General features: G+C 44.6%; 1 protein-coding gene across 1 annotated transcript in view; it reads right to left on the bottom strand.

The window, feature by feature from the left end:
- Nucleotides 1-24,430, bottom strand: part of F12 (coagulation factor XII) — a 379,673-nt gene that overhangs the window by 93,149 nt on the left and 262,094 nt on the right. The window contains exons 9-10 of the mRNA XM_069651529.1: nucleotides 2,274-2,371; nucleotides 945-1,224 (exon numbers count right to left, since the gene is read on the bottom strand). Of these exons, the coding sequence (XP_069507630.1) occupies nucleotides 945-1,224; nucleotides 2,274-2,371 (378 nt within the window). The remainder of the gene's footprint in view (nucleotides 1-944; nucleotides 1,225-2,273; nucleotides 2,372-24,430) is intronic.

The raw sequence follows: 24,430 nt of genomic DNA, 5'->3' as shown, positions 1-24,430 counted from the left end.
CAGGAGCTTTCCGCAACCTATGCGATTCCCTCTCCCTCTCTATCTTATCTTCTGGCTCCACGCACATAGCGGCCCACACTTTGGATGCTCTCATCTCTATTGACATCCCTCTCTCTATCCCTCTCACTACCTCTCTCTCTCTTGGATGGAGCACTCTCTTCTCTCTTCACACTTAAAGCTCTCCTCTCCTCTTTCATCGGCACACCCAGCGCAGCCACTAGGATTCAAAGTCACCAGACCCATGAAAAGAGTGACAGCGGCTGTCTTTGCCTCCGCCTACTCTCTACCTCCTATTCCTATGGCTGACTCCCACCCTGACACAGCCCTCACTAACTTCAATCTATCTATCTCCAACACCCTTAACATTCTTGCCCCTGTCATGAGGGTCCGACTGAAGCCTTCCAAAAAGGGCAACTCTTGGAACGACTCTGATCTGGCTGAACCTAAACACAAGTTTAGGGCAGCTGAACAGAAATTGAATGCGTCAGGAGGACCCTCTGACAAACTGGCCTGCCACCTCCTTCAAAGACAATATCAACTCTGCATCCAGACCAAGAAAAGAGTCTTTATTCAAGCCTGCATCTCTGAGCATCAAACAACACGGCCAAACGTTTCAAAGTCTGTAAGGAACTGGCCAAACCTGCAGCAGCCTCTTCCTCTGTCATACCCACCCAGGACCTTTGCTCGGCCCTGGCTTCTCACTTCACCATCATGACTTGGCATGGGCGTGTTAGAAAATATTTGAGCCCCATCACTTATTTTTTTATACAAATTAAGCACTGACTAAATTAGGTCTTCAAGAATTTTGAAGAGAATGAGACAATCTAGTGCCCTGTTATCTATTTTGAGGAGTAGCTATTTCGTGCAAGTGGCTAGTCATTAGATTTCTGTGTTCAGCCATTATAAGAGTCAATTAATGGAGATAGAAACAGGGCTGGACTTACATGACCTGTAAGCAGTGAGCTGCCGTCAGCACCCAGCATGGCGCGATGAGGGTCCCTCCACAGAACTGCTTTCCCAGGTAGAGGGCTGCCAAGTAGGGGTGCGAGCCAGGCAGCGCCACCAGACCGCCCACGATGCGGGGAGTAATGCTGGGGCTCTTCCTGTTCCTTTGCCCGCAGCTCACAGACTTGCCACTCTCCTGGGGAGGCTCTGTCGTCGCAGGGCGGGTTTCCTCACTCAACCCCGGAGTGAGGGCCTCACCTTTGCCTCCTGTCGGTTCCACTAAGTAAATAAGAAATCAAGTAGTCATTCGCATAAAGATGTTAGCAAAAAAGAGGTGAACTCCTTGTCCTCCCTGCATGCAACACGGTATGCATAACAGAGAAGATGCACCGATGTACAGGGCCGTTGCGCTATGCAGAAGGAGAAGATCACATATGCACCCTAACTATCCATCCGGCAGAGTGCATATCCCAACACAGTTCCTACCCACACACAACCAATTGCACACCAACATAAACAGAGTAAAACAATGAAGTCGCTACAACTTGTCTTGGATTTACAAAACGCCCACAATCAGCTCATTTTATTAAAAACCTGTTTTCACTGGAACCATCCTCGTGGCTAGTTTAAGGGGCGTACAAGGTTCACATGGAGAAAAGCAGTCATGCCAAAGGCCATCACCGGGTTTTGCTTCTGACCAATCAAAACCTCAGTTCCTTTGTGTCTGCCCCGTCCTTCCAATCTTGGAAGCCATAATGTGTCTCCAACTCATAGGGTGCATCCTCCAGGTCCATCTTTTAGGCCATCCATTAGCCCACCAAATTGCCAGAGAGGTTGGTGCCACTGGGTGCCTCTCTGGCGCTACATTACCTGTCCTTCCACTTTCCACTTTTTAGCTTCAACACTGCTGGGCAATAGCTTAATATAAAGGAGGCGGTGGGTGTTTTGCTCTGACGCTTATTGACAGATAGCATTCACCTGGTGTCATTGCATCAGGTGATAACTGCATGCTGGGGATGGACCAGTGGCTCCATCTGTCCTATGCCCCTCCCCCACCTCACACACACAAAGGCAGACTTTGGGAGGCATGTCATCCGACACATTTGGAGCCATACCGCTTTGCACTGAACACACAGTGGTCTACAGTCCCCAGAGTCACACACCCTAGGACCCAATCTTCTAAAGACATCACTCAACGTGATCCCCATCACACTGCTCACAATAGGTTCAGCTCATCTACTCCCCACACTTGATGTGATGGGCTCTGCGACCACACCATGGAATGTCCGACCCAGCCCTGGGTCCTCCGTAGAAAGCAGTCGTCCTACCTTTTGTCGCATTGCATTGTGGGATGCTGCAGTGCTCCCAGCTGATGCGCTGCTGTTTCAACACATAGCACCACGGCATCACGTCTTTGGCTGGGTTCCTGGAAAGAAAGAGACTCATCAGGTGCCAGTCACAGAGGGTGGAACGGTGTCTCTCTTGCCCGCTTGTCCACTCCAGGTCACCCGAAAAGTTTCAGTGCAGTTGGTGGAACATATGCCTTCACATTTTCTTGATTGTAGGAATATTTTTCGCTTATACTGTGGTTTGGGTCACTCTTACTGCATATAACCCACGAGGTCCCTTCCCTCTGCACATCCTAGATACATACACTCCCTTCTGAAATATACACATATTACCTACACAGATCTAACGTTTCAGGTGTGGTCTTATGGCCTTGATGTCCTCTCTGACCCTGGGCTCCTTCCTCTCAGGCCCATGTCCTCAGATCCTGGGCCTTTCACTCCTTTTCATTCTCGTCTATATATGCAGTATCCTACTTGCAGTTGGGGTCCCCGCCAGGCCGCTTGCATCGCTTCACCTCTAGTGTCGGCACTTGGCACCAGCCCTTTGCGGGAGGCCTAGCCAGCAGCAGGGGTATCCTCAGAAGGATACCCGTGGAAACATTGGCTATCATGATGTGTGAATTCTCTCACTGGCCCCCAACACAATAAGGGGGCTCCTCGGCCGTCACTTGTGGAAGATCACATGAGTTTTGTGTTTTTGTGACAGGGTTCAAAATGAGGATTTGCTGAGCAAGAGCTAAATGTGCTCCTGGGTGTCAAGCATTTCATGGGAGGCAGCAGTAGCGACCTTTGGTGAGACTTATGAAAAACAGAAATGGTGATGGCTGGAAGGTTGGGAAGTAATCCTAAGCTCTGGCATTGCTCTGGGCAACACTCCAGACCATCGTTCTTCAGCCTGCCAAGCCATTACAGAAGGGGAAAGACCGTATACAAATCAAGCGTGGTCCTACCCCCAATGCTTGTGGTCTCAGGCAGAAGGGATGTGATCTAGCAATTCGGGATGGGCTGCCGCTTTTGGGGTGTGGCCAAGCCTGATCTGTATACGTTCTTTCCCCTTCTGTAATGGCTTGGCAGGCGAAGAAGGATGGCCAGGAGGGTTGCCCAGAGCAATGCCAGAGGTTAAGATTAATTCCAAACCTTCCAGCCATCACCTCTTTTGTTTTGCTACCTTTGGGTAACCAGGAGTAAGTACACACACACTTTGAATCTAACTTTCACATGAGATGCACACTTCAACTTTTTGCCCATTATGTCTGCTCTATTATGTTTAAATGTGTACTAGATGTGTCCTAATTCTTGTTTATAAACATTCTCAAATACTCAAAGTTAATGAAAGGCACTAGTTGGCGCAGGGAGCCAAAAGTAGCTCCTGGTAGCTGTTGGCTTCAAGCTAACCAGGCTCTCCTAGGCTAGAAGCAGGAGCTAAATAGCTCCCAGCAATTTCGAACCCTGTTGTTATGCTATCAAGTACCAGGTGTGTGCGTATAAAAAGCAAAAACAAAACAAATTGCCAATTAACAGTTAATGGACAAATAAAGACTATTAAAATTCACTCTTTGCAAAAGGGATTAATGTTGTGAAGGTCTGAGGCCAGCCCAGAGTGAGGAAAGTAAAGGAATTAGGGCTGAGGACATTGGGAGGGTCATGGTTTGTGGGCTAGGTGTGTAGGCTGCCACAGAGTACACGTCTTACAACCAGACTTTAAGGGCGCCTCAGCTCTTAATTTAGTTGATTGTATTCTTGCTTTACTTTCTAACATTGTTTCAAATATATCTTAGTGAGGGACAATCAGAAGTGAACAGTGCTTGCCTTTCTCAATGTTTTTGAGGGCGGAGGGTGATCGATTGCACACTAGGCTGGTCCTTTCTAATTTTCATTATTTATTTGTATTGGAGAATTTTCGTTAGGGGCCCTTCTCGCCTAGCGGTACACTTTTTTGTTTCGGCTATTCTTGAAGTGGAAAACCATTGCATTAGAGTTCAGCTAGGTAGAATTGCATATGACGAGGGACAAAAAGCTTGAAGGTGTTATTTGATGATATTCCCACCCATTGACTGACCATGCCAATCCCCATCGCCATTCACACCCAGTTCCTTCCCCTACCCGCCCAAAACACCTCCTCGTGTGAACTCTTTGATGTTGTTTTAATCAAGGTTTACCATAGAACCTTGCACTCAAAATGCCTGCCAATGTTTTTTCAAAGCAGTCTCTGAAAATGTATGACTTATTTGGAGCTGTAAATATTCTGCTGGTGTAATAAAACTGTCTTAACCAGTCCTGCCTTCAGCCACTCGATCTATAAGCACTTTGCATGTCTTTCACAGAATTCCTGTTAAAAACAAGCATTGGCAAAGCCAACAGTTCTGGCTTGTGTATAGGTATTATGCATTTGCCAGGGACTGCTATGAGAGGCCCAGGCACTCGCACCATTTTGCACCTGCTACCATTAAGAGCCAGTTAATACCAATACAGCAGCGTCCAGCAAATGCATTTGCCATGCCTATGCAAATGCTCAAACTGTTGGCATTGCCAATGCGTGTTTGTCATGCAAGTGCATTGCAGCATTTCGATTGACCTGTTTGGTCAGAACATTGGAAAGAAGAGAGCTTACCTCCCCCTCGCAGCTGTGAACACTCATGCGAAATAAGAATCTCATGCAGCAACTCCCAAATCAACATTAACAGGACAAGTACCAAGACTGCACCAAACACGGTAACATGCGTTGTCAGTGGCAGTTGTGAAGAGGCACTGCACAGTGGATGGAGGTGTGAGTGAGGGAGGGGATTCCCTGAAAGTGGCCGGAAGCGGGCTCTGAACAAAAGGCTGACCTTGTGGGCAGAGCCGGCCTTAGGGGAGGGCGGGCCGGCCTTAGGGGAGGGCGGGCCTGCCTTAGGGGAGGACGGCCGGGCAACTGCCCGGGGCGCCATGCCCCCCCCAGGGTGCCATTAGCTGCCGCCACGCCAGGCGGCCTTTTCCTATTAAATACCAATTTAGGGTTGTCACCACCCGATTGTTATAAAATGTGCCCCACTGCCATGGGTGCATTTAATAACAAAAGGGTGCCTCTAGCCCCCCACCACGCCAGGTCAAGGGCTCCCCTGAGCTGGCGTAGTGGCAGAAGGCGCAGCAGATGCCCCTTTGTTATTAAATGCCCCGCGGCGGCAGAGCGCATTTAATAACAGTAGGTTGCTGATGCGCCCTATTCACATCATTACCTCCTGGCAAAAAAAAAAAAAGTGGCACATCCTGGCCCCGCCCCCCTCCGATCCACCTCCTGTTGACCAGGGGCGCGCAGGGAGTAGGGGGGTGCCAATTCGCCCAAGGCGCTGCTGCCCCTAAGGCCGACCCTGCTTGTGGGTGCCACCATCCCGGCTTGGAATCCACAAGGTCGGCCTTTTGCTGACAGCCTTCAGACCCCGAGCGGTTATATCCTTTCTTGGGCTGATTTCTTGAGAGGCTATATGGCATCCAGACACACTGTTGGAAACTCTCCTAAATCACCAGAGTTTGTTCTCCCTGGATGGCAAGAGGGACCCTTTCTGTCCGGGGTCGCAGGTGAACCCATAGTGAGGTTCCGGAGGGAGGCATGGGACAATTCTAGGGGATTTCCCAAATGCCAACACAGACCAAGCATCACATGCTTCTGACTTCCCAAAGCTAGCCTCCCTTCGGGGGGAGTGGAGGCGGAGTTCACCACAAAGCCCACCTCCATATCATTATAATGAACAGAAATGCTTTCAATACTAATGCAGTGTACATATTAGTGGAATATGTAAATCAAAAATAAATGCACACAAACATTCTTTTTCTCAGTCTGGTGAAAGATCACTTCAGTGTGAGGGGTATACAGGGCCCCGCGGCACCTTACACTGGCGAACAGTGAAAAGTCACGATGCCAAGCATTCCAGCATGCACAGATAGTTTGTTTTACTGTTATCGTAAACATAGCAGCCCACAAGCACCAAACCATTAATCATCTCTTAAATTCCTTAGGTTTAGTATCCTCAGTAGGTTATTGGGAAATTACAGAACATGTAAGTAAGTTAACTGGGTTATCAGATAGAGGTAAGGGGACAAAGTAAAAGGAAATATTGTGACTAGAAGATGAGTCACATGAGGGTGGTGTAGGGGAGGGGTCTAAGGCCATGCATACCGATTACGGTGAACCAACACAGCTGGAGAAGCGGCATCACCCTTGAATATGGCAAGCTATATTAGCACCTGGTGCTGCAACCTTCATAAATTAAGAGGATAACATTGATTGTAGCCGAGCACATGACAAGCCCATGGGATGCTATTACAATGTTATATGTGTTAATTGATGAGTCAGGCTGTACAAGCAATAATATACGTGCAATGGTGAGTTACTGGACATGCGATGTTGTGGAAGATGTTCTGGGGGCCTTGGAGGGATCATCAGATGACTTATGATTCATATCAGGAAGCAAGGAAACCCAAGACGACTATAGGAGACTATACGACTTAGTTCATACACAAATCCCTCCAAACGATGAGAACGGCACGCCGTGTTTTTCCGGCAAGTACACGAAAGAGTGTCAAAATAGTTCCAAACTGGATGTAATGCAGCAGAGCCCAATGGTAATCAAATGGCCAATCAATCTGGCTGCGTGTGTTTTCCCTGAATGGTCAATAACCAGGTCGCCCAGAAATAGATTGGCAAAAAAGAGTGGAATTGCAAGCCTGATAATCTCAAAAATGACATGTCAATTTCCTCCTAGAAATGTAATCCCTTGGGGCACTGGTCTAAGAAGTGTGCCTCATGGCCCTGGTTTCATGGCGCGGCCAGCGCTGACCATCGGTCAAGGAGTTGGCTTGAAGCAGGGCTCCAGGGGTCACCCAAACTCAATGAGAGATGAAGAATAAAGAGTATGTGTGGGCTGCAAAGCTCCAGGCACACAATATTTTACTCCCAACTGCTTCCATTATGTCCTCAGGCCAGGCATCATGGAGGCCCTGTTCCCAGGCACCTTGAACAAAGCTTGTATCTTTGCCAGTTCTATACGTGGGCGCAGCTAAACGAAGGAACGTATGTGTTCTGTCAGTGATATCCTGAAGACTACACCGACCACTAAAATCTTTTAAGGCCTTAATGCTTATCTAAGCTATATTTAATATAAATAATTAGCTCGGTGGCCAATGAAGATGCTCAATGTACTTATCTTGTCTCCATCACGGATTTGGGATATGGGATTACACAAAAACATACTTTAAAAAAAAACTAAATGGTTGAAATGATCGGATTTCGGCTGCACCAAAATTACGTACGACCGAAAATGCCGAACATTTCAACCATTCGGTTTTCATTATAGCGAACAAGGGAAGCGGGGGTTGCGGGGGTGTCCCCCGCATCCCTTGTTCGCTATAATGGAATCAGGGTTTTCGGGGGTGTCCACTGCATCTAAAACAACAAAGTTTTCATGAAAAGAATAAATAAAGAAAAGGACCCTGCAGCGCTGGTTCCCATCCACGGAAGTATAGGGAACTGGCACTGCAGCGACTCGGCGGCACACAGCAAAGTGTGCCGCCAAAAGGTAAGTAAGGGGGTAGGAGGCGGGGTCTACAAAGGACATTTAGCTGTGGGGTGCTTATTTCGAATACGAAAATTTAGAATTCGATATTTTCGTGTTCGAACTGTTCGTATTCAAAATAATCACGTACATCCTTGGGATGTATGCTTAATGCTACAGTTGACCAAAATAAAGGATTTTTGACCCACCAGCCTCATGTTCTGCAGTTGAAGCCGCTGGTGCTGCTTTCCTTTAAGCCCTGGAGATTTATTGCCCAACAAACCTTCCGTTATGAGCAGACATCCAGAAAAGAGAGTTTCAAGCATCCCTTTTTCCACTACCAACCACACAGGACAACTGTGATCTTCTTAGTTTATGAACCATACTTGTGCCTGCTTACGGGTGATAGATTGGTGTAAACCTGAAATCCTTTCTCCTCCCTTAAAGTTTTCGACCTTTTCGTTTTTTAAGGGCTATTCAGTGCTTGTTTTGGTCTCGTGGATATGAATCCAGGGCGGAAACAAGCTTTATGAAGGACATATTGGGCATTAGGCCTGGCAACTGGTAAAGTTTAAGTTGTGAAATCGCCCTTTAGGTCGCGTGAAGCCTGCCTCCATCAAGTCACAGAAAGTGGAGTTTATTTATGCAGGATGTTATGTTATGTTATGTTAAAGGATTTGTACCGCGCACCGTCACGAACGGAATTGGTCCCCAGGATGCCCCAGACTTTGTCTGTGACCACCAGCGTGTTCAATCTGACCATTTATTCCAGTGAGTTACCAACAATAGTCCCAGATACTTGATTTTGTCAGGTTCCCACAAAGGGACAAAGTCTGACTTTTGGCACCATCTTGACAAAGGCATGTCTTTTGTTTTGTCCTTGCTTACTTGCTCCGTACCCAGACAGATCCGAGTATTGCCTAATTACATTCATGAAAGAATTGAGGGATATCTCTCAGTGTCACCACACACTGAAGGGCTTATTCGCGGTGGTGCCAGGCCGGGCGCCAGACTTGGCACGCTCCATGATGCTCTGTCCAGGGGTATCCCATTCAGAAGAGTGCCATCATCTTTTCTGCCACATGCATGCCCGTCCGACCAATGTCTTGCTTCCACGTCCGCGTAGTTCCTTCATTCCTCTCCATTGTCCTAGCAGCCACCGTGGCTTAAACAAAGCCTCACTCTCATACCGCTTCCTGAATTTATATCACTGCAGCTTTCCAGTCAGTGCATCGCAACGTATTCTCTTCCATGAGGCCTTGATACTGTTCCTCCTGCCTGTTTTTTCCTGTGTCTTCCATGTCCTATTTCCCTTTCTACTTGTGCTCTGCCTGGTCCCCTTGGAGCACTCTTTGGTCTCCCTTGCTCTTGTGGGTCAGATCCTCCTTTTTCTGGACCTGGCCTGTGGCCTCTCCAGCTCTGTAACCATCACTGATTACATCCTCAAGTCAATTAGGCCTGTTTGTCTCTCTACCGAGAGGCCTTCATCTTTTGGCTGATACCGGCTCTGGCTTATTTTTTTAATTTTTTTATTGTATTTGATAATAAAAAAACTTTACAACATGTTAACCGTAAAATATACACAAGTTTCCTTCTCAAATTGCACTTTCCCCCTTAAACTCCAATGTTAGCAAATCTAAAAACCTCCACCCCATCAATCACAGAATAAGAATTCATAAGTGGCTAAGAACTAAAATGTGACTTAAAATGGCGGCCACTGCCAAACCATCTGTAATATTGTCACTATACAAGCATTCACGCAACAAGGATTCCTCACTGAGCCAATTCACACCCAAAAATAACTTGCCTAAATAATAACTCATCCTGAGCACATTCAGATTGGGGCAGTTCAAAATCAAATGTCTAGTTGTTTCATTAACTTCTTTCATCCTACAGAATCTACCTAGCGTTCTAAGGAGGGAATCACCCCTCTCCTTAGTAAGACTTCCTTAGACAGGAGTAGATTCCATCGAAATCGCCCAAAATAATATTGCTCTATAATGAGCATTAGGAAATAAAATAACATCAGGCGCAATAGCTCCTCTTTTCTTGTATTTGTGTTTAAGGTGACCCAAAGAGGGATAGCTGTGAAAGCAGTCAATGGTCTCTATCCAGTCAATAGCATAGGATTTCCGCTTGTCAGGATTTGCGATCAGGGTCTCAGTATCCAGATTTAATTTCTATAGTATTGATTCACATTCACGACGTAAGAGAGACATATACTTTGTTCCACCTCCACAAGACTCATTCACCATACACTCATTCAATTCTTCATATAAAGGAGTGGGGGACCAGAAGAATTCATTTAGCGTAAAGCATCAAGAGTTTCCACTGGACACAGGCTTTAATTGAGGTCAGACCCAACTCAAATCTAAGAGCGGCAAGGTGTACTGAGCTCGGCACCCCCCGAGAACCCGCCTCAGGATCTTGGCTTCTAACAATTCCAGCCAGTTAGGCACTACAGTAAAATAACCCATAGATGATTTTCGGGATTAATTTCCCTTCATAAAATTGCAAGGCGGGCTTTATTGTGTGTAACACCCACATTTTCGATTTACCATGAGTAGTTGGTATAAGAGTAAAGATGCCTTCTGCAACATAGTCTGGCGAAGATCCTTAAAAGCAGGTATTTCCGTGATAAAAAAAGCCCAGATAGGTAATGCTAGTAGAGGGACTTATAGCAGTGTTCCCAACATGCCATGTTGGAAGAGCATTTTTCTTAATAGAGGAGAAAGCCAAAAGTTTGGTATTTTCTGGATTAATTGACAGCCCGTTGTCTTCTGCACATTCTGCAAAAGCTACCAGCAACCTTTTCAGTCCCACACAAGAGTTATCGAAGAGCAGGAAGTCCGTGTATGCTAACCACGGCATCTTCAAGTGACCTAGTTTCGGTGACACAAGAGCAGAGTGATCAAGATACTCATTTACATCTGACACATAGAGATTAAAGAGGCAGGGAGCTAACGCACTCACCTGCCCCAGTCGGGACGAGGTATCAATCGGTTGAGACAGCAAACCATTCCTATTAAGATGGACCTTTATACCGGGGCGCTGTTGTGTGCTGTTGAAAATGGCCGCCTGACGTGTGAGCTCCGTAGCCTACGAACTCCTGCATACATAAATCATGTGGTTTGCCTCTGCGTGGTAAAACTTTTGTCACGGAAAAGGAGAGCAGAAACCTCCGGGAGCAGCCTGTCCAGGTTTCCAGCTGGAACGCACCCATGTTCCATGACAAGCGGCCCCCGGACCTTTGGCGGGGGAAATCAACGGTCGGAGGGCTGCGTGCCAATCCGTATATACCCTTCGACTAGAGCCCAGCACTCTGCCTCCTGTGACCAACAACGAGCCTCGCACACTTTCCAGCTCTGTGAGAGGTCTCCGTGATGATTCCAGTGGCTGCACCCACACACTGGACACAACACGACCCAAAGCGACCACCGATCTTCGCTCCGGGTAGCAGCGGGCACTGAGAAAACGTGGGATGCGAAGCCAGGAGAGCTCCCCGTCAACGACGTGCTCTAGGGCGGGCGAGCATCTTGATGCCAGCCGGTCCCCTTGCTTCTGAGACCCTACGCCGGCCTCCCCCTCTGGTGCTAACAGCCTACGACCCCCGGATGAAGCCTTGACAACATTGAGGTACGTGCCCGTACTGTATTTCAAAACACGTATGCTCGAGTCTGGCGGACGGCCACGACAACGCTGTGCCTTGGCCGGGGTCCACTCGCCTGGAACAAACATTACCCCCCGCCTCATGCTGTACAATACCCTACAGCAGCGCTCCTCCTCTCTGGAGCGACTCATCACCAGTGGGGGCATCTTATAGAACGGGACCAGGAACATTACAAACCCCATCAAACCAGGCCACAGCTCGCACACTACGTGGGAAGCAAACTCTGGTGTCTGCCTGCAATGCTTGCAGACCTTATATGAAATATCCTCGCCCATTCTGGATGAGCAGATATCACCTGCACCCCCGGACCCATCGGGACAAACCATACTGGAAGGTTGTGTATAACAGGGCAGCCGCAATATAACACAATATAAAACAACCACGCGGGATTGCCCAGAATTACTGGAGCCACAAGCTCCTCTGTCAGAGCAGCCCCTAAACTCCTGATCAGAGATCCTAATACTGTGGTGGGGTGGACTCCATAACATACTTAACCCAGGACACACATCCTTCACGTGGGGTCATTAATAACTTGCCTACTCACCTGATACTGTGAACACACCGCGCATCCAGCACACGATATCTCACGATGACAGGGGGAGCAAAGAACAAAAAGAAAGGCACAATGGACGCATTTTCCAGCGCTCCCAATATTGATCCTGATGCAACCCAGTCACACCCCCCAGTGAATTCCTCGATAGAACCACCCGAACAATGCATGGCCCCTTACATAGCGGCGATGGAGAGGGGGTTTGCCGCCATCAACAATAAGCTTGACGACATCGGCGAAAACATAGCGTCCATACGTTCAGACATACAGAAGGTAAATGCCAGGGTTTCAGAAGCGGAAGACATGGTGGGCACACTAGAAGATGCATCCACTTCACAGGGCAAAGCCATAGAGGACATTCACAAAGATATCAAAACCCTCAAGGCAAATGCAAGTACCTAGAATCCCGATCACGACACAACAATATACGTGTGGTCGGAATTGCAGAATCCAAACTCAATGTTCCCATGGAGCACTTCCTCGAGGAGTTACTTTGCACGTTATTCCCTGACTGCCAATTCTCGAACCAATTCTTAGTTGAAAGGGCACACAGACCACTGCACCGCCCCAAAGCCAGGGGCCCCTGCCAGAACAATTATAGCACGCCTGCTCAATTACCGAGATCGGGACCTAATCCTGAGACTGGCCGAGGAAAAGGCCCCCCTGTCATACGACTCTAATCATGTCCACATATATCCGGACTTCTCGACTGGTGTGCAGTCGGCCAGACACTCACTCGACAACGTGAAGAGATTATTACGAGAAAGGAAAGTTGTCTATGCCATGATATTTCCGGCGAAACTCTGCATCCAACACGCTGGCAGAACCCATTTTTTTGAAACACCAGAAGATGCTATGGTATATGCCGAATTGAATATCCCTGCCACGGCTGGGAACACCTGAGCGCTACCTCGCACGACAAGGACCTAGACATCCAGACAAGCTCACACAGTAAACCCCACAACGAGAGATGCACCGTAGAGACTCCAACATCCTCAAAGGCTACTACTCCGGGCGCGGCGACGGAACACGCCACCTCCAATATTGCAGAATTGCATTCAGTTAAATGGGATACACCGCCCATTTGAGGGGATGGTAAGGGTGGGGGTGTGAATGGAGGGACAGGTTTATAGCCCATGTTGGGGGGGAGTTTTTTCCAGACATAGTTCGGAACAAGGGAAGTTGATTAAAAAGAAGAAAACACTGACAGAAGAAAAGAATATACGATATCGCACCTGGGGAAGGCCACCAAAGCATAAGAGACAATTCGGCACTGATGCCCTCACAAAGAAAGACACAGGGGATTAAACTCCTAACATGGAATATCAGGGGTCTGGCCCACCCGATCAAAGGGAGAAAACTCATAAGCTATGCCAACAGGCACAAAATCGATATTTTGCACCTACAGGAGACTCAAGCCACCAACAAAATCACAGATACTGTTGCCCAGGCATGGGGCGCCATGAAAATAGCCACCAATTACTCGACCCAATCAAGGGGCGTGCTCACAGTGATACAGAAGCGTGTGAACTTCCAGCTAACCAGAACTGAAATAGACGCCGAAGGCCGCTACGTGATCATATGGGGCAAACTTTACAATGTAGAAACGATCATAATAAACACCTACGGTCCTAACATAGACTCCCCAAGCTTCTACTTGAAGATCCTGGAACTGATATCGCCGATCGGCCAAGCCAACGTGATATGGGGCGGCGATTTAAACATGATCCTTGATCCCAGTGTAGAGGAGGTCCCAAATAAAGCCTGCACTCCAAACATCCATTTTGTAGTACCAGGAAAGTTCACACCGACGTATGTGACGTATGATGAGAAAATAAACCAGCAGAGAGCTGCAGTGGGGCTCTGTCCTGTACCTACCAGAAGAACAGCACCTATTGAAGTACCAATACCCAGAAAACCATGGACAGTAAGGTATCTATTAAGAAAACCCTATCAACAAATTAAACGAAATGAAGATCATCTAAGTACAGTCCCGGAAGAAACCAAAAATGTCTTAATGGAAGACAAATGGTGACGTCACGAGAACCCGGACTGACTCACATATACAAGAAATGATGACTAGAGAATGACGCACAGGGACGAAATGCCATGAACATGGATATCGTGAACCTAAAGTGAAAGTGCGATGTCAAATGTGAGATGCTTAAGCTGTAAGCATGGCAAAGATATTTGACCAGTTTACACCTGTACATATGCTTGGAACCGCAAGAAAGCTAAGAAAACCGTGCCGCTTGCTATGCTTAGTAGAAAGATAGTGCGGCAAGCGCCACTATACATAATCTAACTCAAAATAAGCATGTTATATAAGTGTATTTCCACTTTGCACAAGAAGCAGAATAAATCCAAGGGGTACTAGAGGCCACACGAGAAAAAGCTTCATATTTGGCAAAATCGAGAAGAGACGGCTGAAACGAAACTCAGCAGAGGCAACTCGTGCCAGGAAAGCCAAGGTCGCTCCAATAGAAGAGACGGTTGCTACATTTCATTGAAACTAAGAACAGAATATCCTGCCTCTGAAAGGTCGAGATAAGAAGACGAAGGCAGGTGGTGGGTGAAACGAGAATTAAAAGTAATAAGACAAGAGCTGGATAATACCGAACACAAGTTGAAGGTACTGGAAGCGCCACAGGCACGAATTAATAGCGACATCCACCTCCAGGAAATACCCGAACAGCTTACGAACTTTAAATCACTGGCAGAACGCGAACTCTTTTACGTGACTCAGCCGATGTGAGCTGGGAAATACGGCGAAGGAAATAAAGCTAGCCGGACCATGGCCAACCGAATAAAAGCAGAACAAGGGATGAGACACATGACCAGCATAATAGGCACTAATGGGACAGTATGAAACAAACCAGAAGAAATTAAGGACATATTCCGAGACTTCTACATGAAACTCTGTGCCAACGCAGACATAGTGACCCCAGAGGAACTACGGGAATACATGAACTCATTTATTTATTTATTTTTATTTTTGTTTTTGGTGCTTAATCACCTTTACAAAAAATTACTAGAAATAAACATTTTACAGAGTATAACATGTGTTTGTTATACAGCAACAAAGAAGTGTTAAAATACAACAATATACATACAATAAAAGTCAGTAAATGCATAACATAACATAATATCTTTACAAAGCGTCATTAATCAAGGCAGATTTGAGAAAGAGAAGAAAAAGGCATGAATGGTAATGGATCTAACAAAAGTAATTCCCTAAAACCTAAATGAGAGTGAGTAGCATTTATCTATACCATGTAGCTTTTACATCGCTCAAACATGTAAATGACAGAAAAGGTTTCCTTTAAGATTTCTCAGCATACATTTTTTCTGTTTATGTCATCTTCATTCTGCCATTTTGCAGAAAGAGCTGTTTCGATGATCTGCAAGAGTCTAACAGTTGCCAATATTATAGCATTGTTTGTTCCCCACATGCACCTGGCCCATATGAGATTCCGACCTAATGCTGTATTTGCATTTTGAGAATCTTTCAATGTATGTAATCTGTTTTGTTCAAAATGCGGACAAAAGAGGAAGAGATGTTTTAACTTTTCCCCTGTCTCTACATTACAGCAAAAATGACATGATGTGTCGCAGGACAGCGTTACATTTGAAAACCAATGCTTTGTTCGTGATTTGGTATGAAACAAGTCAAATCGAAATCTCATATATAATTTACGAGAATCAGGACAGGGGCATAGGTTTAAATATGGCAGACGGGGGCATTGACTATGCCTAAAAGTGGCATATTCGGAAAAGGAAGAATAGGTAGAAATTAAAGCAGAAGTTGCAGCTCAGTCATTCAAGAAGAATCTTTTTTTTGCAAGACCTATCTTCCATTGCATTTCTTCTGGAAGTATATTAATTTGTCCTAACAATATATGAACTAGTTTCTGAAAAACCTCAATCAAGATTGGCTTAGATTTTGTGAGCATGATTGAGAAATACTTGTATAAAGAATTTGAGGGTGGGAATAGCATTTTCGTATACGTGTTTAGCATTCTCCAGTTGGAGCGAGTTGACAGAGTTAAGCCCTAGTTCATGTCTCAATAATGCATTAGGGAGATAGTTTGGCAGACCAAGGGTTGACTTCCAGATTTTCCCTTGGAGCTTGTTAAAAAACGAGTCCAAATCTTTGAGGCAAAGATCCAGCCCATAGAGAATGACAGCCTCCACTTTCTTGGAATAGAATTCAAATAAGGCGGAAAAGTGAGAATTTGCAATATTTATGAAAGATTAGTTTCATGTGTCTGATTAGGGGGACAACTTTCACAGCAAGAGACTTCTGTCAATACAAAGCGGAGGTGTTATTTGAAAAATTATACCCCAGATATGTTAGATGTGTGACCATATGGATTTCCTTTTAGTTAATTGACCAACAAAATTTACGCAGTTTTTTACGCGAGGATAAAATTAAGATATTGGATTTCATGTAGTTCACGGAAAGGTTATTTTTGGTACAGTAACGAAAATAGCATTCAAGCTTGTTTTGGAGGCCTGCATGAGTGCGATCCAAAAGAAGGACGTTGTCAGCGAATGCCAACCAAGATAGATGTAGGTTGCCTATACGGACAGCAAATGACTTGTTAACATCCCAGATTCGATCGATGTCCGCTAAGTAGAGATTAAACAATACCACTGCGAGGTTACACCACTGTTTGACACCGATTGAAGTTGGGATGGCTTCAGTCAAAAGACCCTCCCTTGAGATCTGCACTTTGAAATTAGTATTGTGGTGTAGTAAAGCTATAAGTGCAACCAAATACGGAGGAAATTTGTAGTCTAACATTTTTTGCCATAGTATTCCTCTGATCACGCTATCAAAAGCGGACAAGAGGTCCAGCGGGGCTATGTAAATAGGACCGCAAGCGGGAGAGTGCGTGGAGGCTGTCAAATGAGCCAAAATTGATTTGCGAAAACCTATTTGTGCTTTACTAAGTATGGAATTCTCAGTTATGAAAGTGTCTACCTCATGAAGGATCAGGAGTGCCAAAACCTTGGCTGCTACGTCGAAGAGCGCAATAGGGCAAAAAGTGAGAGGATCATTCAGTGGACCCTTTTTATGAAGGGGTATAATGATGGATGTTAACCATGATGTCGGAATTGATTTGGTTTTAAAGATGGATTGATTGAGTGCTAGGAAAATATTCGCCCAGAATAAAGGATCATCTTTGATCACGCATTGCGGGAGACCATCAGGCCCTGCGCATTTTGATGGTTTAAGCTTGTTAATGGTGAAGACAATATCAGCCTGTGACCAAGGACATATATTAGGAATGTGATGAATTATATTAAAGAACTCAAATGAGGGAAACATTGAGGGTAGAGAGTATTTCTGCTCAAAGAAAGAGAACCAAGTGGTGCCATCAATGGCAGAGTCCAAGGTGGCATGTTCCACGCCACTTGTACGTAAAATCCTCCAAATGTCTCTGGTATTTTGGTTGCATATATTTCGAACCATTTTTTGATTGGCATCAAGGGATGCAAGAAAGCGTAATATTTTTACTTCGTTTTTATATTTTTGTAAAAGAGATTTCTTAACACCAATGTAAGCCTCATGTTTTAATAAAGGAATACTTTTCTTCAGTTTTCTTATTTCAAGATTTTTCTTTGTTTTTAGATTTGCAATGGCGACAGAGAAAGGTACACGGTAAGCAGAAGCAGATGGAAGAGGTTTAGGTAGTGAGACTAGAGAAACAAGATGAGACTGACTCATATTGAGATCCATGCAAGGATTTTTTCGAGTAAGTCCAAACATTGCGGTTAACAAGAAAGGTTAGTCGTCTACATGTTGAGGCGTTCCAATGTATTGAAAGCATCGCATGATCAATTTGAATTAAAGCTATATGTGATAATGATGAAAATTTCTTGACAGCGAATGGCATAACTGTTCTAATCAGAATATGATCGCTGAGCAGGGAGGGGTGAGTGACAATAGGCGAAAGTAGGCACAATACATTTCTTGAGGCCACTATGAAATCAATAGTAGAAGATACAGATCCTCTCTGCAATGTGTAGAATGTTACAGGAAATTTAGGAGGTATAGCATGTAAGTCCCAGTCTTTGAGGAAACGGGACCATATTATGTCATTTGAAAAAGAGCACTTGTTGTGCGTAGACACTGGGGATAAAAGATCTGAGCGTGTTAGCGGATAGAGGAAAGCATTGAAATCACCTCCTATTAAGATTTCCGCGTGTGGACTACTTATCAATAGCTCAAGAAAAATGTTATTGAGTGTGTTGATCGCAGAATCAATAGGCAAAGTAATAGGATTCCAGTAAAGGGAAATGAGTATAAGATTTTTAGAAAGAGGAGTATAAAGACTCAAATCAACCAAAAGAAACCAGGAAAGACAGGAAGTGCGGTTTATTGTAAAATGCAGGTTGTTGTTGAGAAGAATTACTAAGTCTCCATAGTGTCGCCCAAAGCTTTTTCGAATAGCTGGATTATGAAATGAAGTAAAGCCATCAAACTGAATGTCATTTAGGCTCATGATTTCCTGGATAAATAAAATAGCAGGGGCTGTATGAACAGCAATAGAAGAAAAGCATGCTTTAAGGTTTTTTAACCCACAGCAGTTCCAAGACTGAATGCACAATTCATGCGATTATGAGGCAGTTATAGCTAGTGTATTTGGAGCTACTGTTTTCGTAATGGGCGCTAACCCTGTTAAACTGTTAAGTGCAGTTGTAAGGGAGGCCAATTGTGCAAGAATCTGAGAATTGTCATTCAGTTTAGAGGAAGATGATTCAGTTTCGATAGGACGAGTAACTACAATTGGAGGTTGAAATTCCAAGAATGACGAAGCTGCTTCAAGAGACGAAAATGCAAGCCCCAGAAAAGCAAATTCAGATTTAAACTCACAGAGTAGTTTTGCTATAATTGGTGATTGTACTTTGCATAGCATACAATTGTTATTGATATTGGCAAGCCGGATCCACTCTACATCTTGAGAGATAACATTACGTGAGGAGGGAATTTTGTAAAGAGAGTTCATTAAATAGGCACAGTTCATACGTGCCGAACCATTAAGTTGAGAATTGCTAATCCATCCAATGGTAGTTTGCATTTCACACGGAATTTCTTGGAAAGACAGAAGTGTGGCATTATGTATAACCAAAGGAAAGGAAGGTGGTGTTATAGAGGCGAGATTCTCAACTTAAGCTATATCAAAGGCTTGTGCAGACATTGCATAAGTTCCTCTTGGAGATCACGTATAGAGATATTGTCGTTGAGATTCAAATTACATTGAAGTTCTGGTATGGAAGATGAGGTGCTGACAAGAGGTTGAGAACCAACATGTTCAGTCACGATAGGAGATGAGGACGAGTGAATAACTGCCTGCACAGAAATAGGGGCAGGTTGGACCGGCCCCATGTTGGTTGCAATAGAGGAATTTGTATGTTTCGTCAGTGAGGTTGTTTTGTTCTCTATGGTGGGAAAGTAGGTACTCAAGTTTGCCTGTACCAGCGTAATGGGTGCTTCTTGAGCAAGGTTCATAGGCATCACAGGAGGAGCACAGTTCTTTTCTGACTCAACTTCAACGACGACAGTATGTGTTGTCAAATGTGAAGGAATGGAATTATTGGCGGATGCACCAGTCTGCACAACTTGCTTTGTCTTAATTTGTAGTGCATTTTTACTTTCTTTATTAAGTTGACTAAGATTCAAATGGTGGTCTTCAGATGTAGACAGACCAGCTTTGTCAGGACAAGCTTTCAAGTTGTGTGTGTTTGTCGGGCGATTGAAAAGGGAGCAAGCATTTGATTCCTTATTAGGCAGTTTATTATTAATTTTCGATCTGTCTCTTCTTTTAGAGCTTTTTGGTGAGCTTTCTTGGTTCTACGAATTGTGTAGTAAACATTTGATGTTGAATTTTCAGTTCCTGACAGCTCAATGTTTGTCACAGGGGCTGCAACCTCTTGATCTAGAATGTCTGGGATGGCAGATGGACTATCTGGCAAGTCAGCATCTTGAGCTGCTTCAGGAACCAACAGAGGGATAGAGAGAAAAGCTGGAGGGACTAACTTTGCATTGAACAGAACTTGTTCCATTTGCAATAGACTCTCACGTTGCAGTTTTGCAACTGCTAAGAGATCTATGGGAGGTGATACGGGCAGTGTTTCTCCTGAACCATTATTTTGAGATGTTATGTTGGCAAAGGAAGTTGGAATACCATTTACCAATAGAAGATCATCACAGGTTTGAGTGCCTTTGGTTGACAGCACTACATGAGGAATCATTGGAGAAATATTCTTGCTTACAATTACAGCTGCTCTTTCTGGACATGCTAAATGAAATGTATGGCATGCTTCCTGCGCAAGGATAAAGCCTTCTAATTTAGAGACCTTTTCTGTGTTGAATGTAATAATGTCTCTCAATTCTTTAAGTACACATGATGTGTGTATTCGTGTCCTTTATCCAAAAGATTGAGGATTCTGGTAAATACTGGAAAATTGTGAAGCTCCTGTTCCAGTTCATGAGAAGAATCCCCATATTGAGGAATAGAGGAAACAGGAGAGTGGGCCGAATTGGGATCAGATAAAGAGTCATGATTAATGAGGGAGACTCAAGCACTATATCATCCAGAGAAAGTTTGTCCTGTTGTGCAAAAAGTTCTCTTGATGACGAACTTACGGACCTACGAGAAGGGAGAAATGAAGAGGTAAGCTTAATGCTATTAACAGGTAAAGCCAAGGAAGAAGGAGGAGGTAGAGATACAGGATGAAAGTGCACCTGTTCACGAAATGCACTTGAGGACGAGACTGGAGTCGATGGCCCAAGCGAGAGACTTATGGGTTGTTCCAGTGCTGCCATTATACCAGGTGCTAGCATGGAAGTGTCGGAAGCAGGCGCATATGTGACATGTTAATGTTATATTAATGTTAAAGGATATTTGTACCGCACACTATCACCACCGGAGTGGTCCCATGGCGCTCTGGCGGCTCTGAAAAGGGAGAAGGGGTGACTTAGTGGGAATACGTGGGAAAAGTGCAAGAGAGCAGTGATGTGCTGATAGCAGCCTCAGCCCGGTGGGTCCGTTGGCTGGGCTTGGGGTGCTTTACGGCCGGTAGTCGTCGTGTGCTGTTGTGCAAGTCTATGTGTGGTTTGTTTTGTTGTTGCAATGTAGTGAAGTTTGTGCGGATTGCTGTGTTTGAGGTTTGTGGTTGTGTTTGGTTAGAGTTTGAGAGGTGTATGCAGAGGGATGAAATTGTTAGTGGATTGGTTGGTTGGCAATGCTGTCCTTGCAATTGTGTCTAGGTGTGATGCTTGCTATCATTCAGTATTCCATCTGAGTGTGGCATTGGCCAATCCTCAATATTCTGTCTAGATATGAGGCAGGCCAGTGATCATGATTCCATCTAGGTGTGGCGTATGCCATCATTCAAATCCTGTCTAGATACGATGGAGGCCAAAGTTAAGGACTCCATCTGAGTGTGGCATATGCTAACATTCACATTTCTATCTAGATCTGACGCAGTCTAAGTTAAGAATTCTATCTAAGTGTGACATATGCTAACATTCACGTTTCTATCTATATCCGACGAAGGCTATGTTAAGAAATCCAACTAAGTGTGGCATATGCTAACATTCACATTTCTATCTAGATCCGACGCAGGCTAGGTTAGGAATTCCATCTAAGTGTGGCAGATGCTAACATTCACATTTCTATCTAGTTTTGACGTAGGCTAGGTTCAGAATTCCATCTAAGTGGGGCACATGCTAACATTCACATTTCTATGTAGGTGCGACGCAGGCTAAAGTTGAGGATGACATCCAAGTGTGGCATATACCAACATTCACATTTCTATCTAGATCCGACGCAGGCTAGGTTAAGAATTCCATCTAAGTGTGGCATATGCTAACATTCACATTTCTATCTAGATCCGACGGAGGCTAGGTTAAGAATTCCATCTAACTGGGGCATTTGCTAACATTCACATTTATATCTAGATCCGACGTAGGCTAGGTTAAGAATTCCATCTAAGTGTGGCACATGCTAACATTCACATTTCTATGTAGGTGCGACGCAGGCTAAAGTTGAGGATAACATCCAAGTATGGCATATGCCAACATTCACATTTCTATCTAGATCCGACTCAGGCTAGGTTAAAAATTCCATCTAAGTGTGGTACATCCTAACATTCACATTTCTATGTAGGTGCGACTCAGGCTAAAGTTGAGGATGACATCTAAGTGTGGCATATGCTGAAATTCACATTTCTATCTAGATCCGATGCAGGCTAAGTTAAGAATTCCTGCACATTTCTATCTAGATCCGACGCAGGCTAGGTTAAGAATTCCATCTAAGTGTGGCACATGCTAACATTCACATTTCTATGTAGGTGCGACGCAGGCTAAAGTTGAGGATGACATCTAAGTGTGGCATATGCTAACATTCACATTTCTATCTAGATCCGAAGCAGGCTAGGTTAAGAATTCCATCTAAGCGTGGCATATGCACATTTCTATCTAGATCCGACGCAGGCTAGGTTAAGAAGTCCATCTAAGTGTGGCACATGCTAACATTCACATTTCTATGTAGGTGCGACGCAGGCTAAAGTTGAGGATGACGTCTAAGTGTGGCATATGCTAACATTCACATTTCTATCTAGATCCGACGCAGGCTAGGTTAAGAATTCCATCTAAGCGTGGCATATGCTAACATTCACATTTCTATCTAGATCCGATGCAGGCTAGGTTAAGAATTCCATCTAAGTGTGGCATATGCCAACATTTACATTTCTATCTAGATCCGATGCAGGCTAAGTTAAGAATTCCATCTAAGTGTGGCACATGCTAACATTCACATTTCTATGTAGGTGCGACACAGGCTAAAGTTGAGGATGACATCTAAGTGTGGCATATGCTAACATTCACATTTCTATCTAGATCCGACGCAGGCTAGGTTAAGAATTCCATCTAAGTGTGGCATATGCACATTTCTATCTAGATCCGACGCAGGCTAGGTTAAGAATTCCATCTAAGTGTGGCACATGCTAACATTCACATTTCTATGTAGGTGCGACGCAGGCTAAAGTTGAGGATAACATCCAAGTATGGCATATGCCAACATTCACATTTCTATCTAGATCCGACTCAGGCTAGGTTAAAAATTCCATCTAAGTGTGGTACATCCTAACATTCACATTTCTATGTAGGTGCGACTCAGGCTAAAGTTGAGGATGACATCTAAGTGTGGCATATGCTGAAATTCACATTTCTATCTAGATCCGATGCAGGCTAAGTTAAGAATTCCTGCACATTTCTATCCAGATCCGACGCAGGCTAGGTTAAGAATTCCATCTAAGTGTGGCACATGCTAACATTCACATTTCTATGTAGGTGCGACGCAGGCTAAAGTTGAGGATGACATCTAAGTGTGGCATATGCTAACATTCACATTTCTATCTAGATCCGAAGCAGGCTAGGTTAAGAATTCCATCTAAGCGTGGCATATGCACATTTCTATCTAGATCCGACGCAGGCTAGGTTAAGAAGTCCATCTAAGTGTGGCACATGCTAACATTCACATTTCTATGTAGGTGCGACGCAGGCTAAAGTTGAGGATGACGTCTAAGTGTGGCATATGCTAACATTCACATTTCTATCTAGATCCGACGCAGGCTAGGTTAAGAATTCCATCTAAGCGTGGCATATGCTAACATTCACATTTCTATCTAGATCCGATGCAGGCTAGGTTAAGAATTCCATCTAAGTGTGGCATATGCCAACATTTACATTTCTATCTAGATCCGATGCAGGCTAAGTTAAGAATTCCATCTAAGTGTGGCACATGCTAACATTCACATTTCTATGTAGGTGCGACACAGGCTAAAGTTGAGGATGACATCTAAGTGTGGCATATGCTAACATTCACATTTCTATCTAGATCCGACGCAGGCTAGGTTAAGAATTCCATCTAAGTGTGGCATATGCACATTTCTATCTAGATCCGACGCAGTCTAGGTTAAGAATTCCATCTAAGTGTGGCACATGGTAACATTCACATTTCTATGTAGGTGTGATGCAGGTTAAAGTTGAGGATGACGTCTAAGTGTGGCATATGCTAACATTCACATTTCTATCTAGATCTGACGCAGGCTAGGTTAAGAATTCCATCTAAGCGTGGCATATGCTAACATTCACATTTCTATCTAGATCCGATGCAGGCTAGGTTAAGAATTCCATCTAAGTGTGGCATATGCCAACATTTACATTTCTATCTAGATCCGATGCAGGCTAAGTTAAGAATTCCATCTAAGTGTGGCACATGCTAACATTCACATTTCTATGTAGGTGCGACACAGGCTAAAGTTGAGGATGACATCTAAGTGTGGCATATGCTAACATTCACATTTCTATCTA

The sequence above is a fragment of the Ambystoma mexicanum genome, chromosome 3p (assembly GCF_040938575.1).
Source record: "Ambystoma mexicanum isolate Mex_15411 chromosome 3p, UKY_AmexF1_1, whole genome shotgun sequence".
Classification (NCBI taxonomy): Eukaryota; Metazoa; Chordata; class Amphibia; order Caudata; family Ambystomatidae; genus Ambystoma; species Ambystoma mexicanum.
This window is presented reverse-complemented; position numbering and strand designations above follow the sequence as displayed.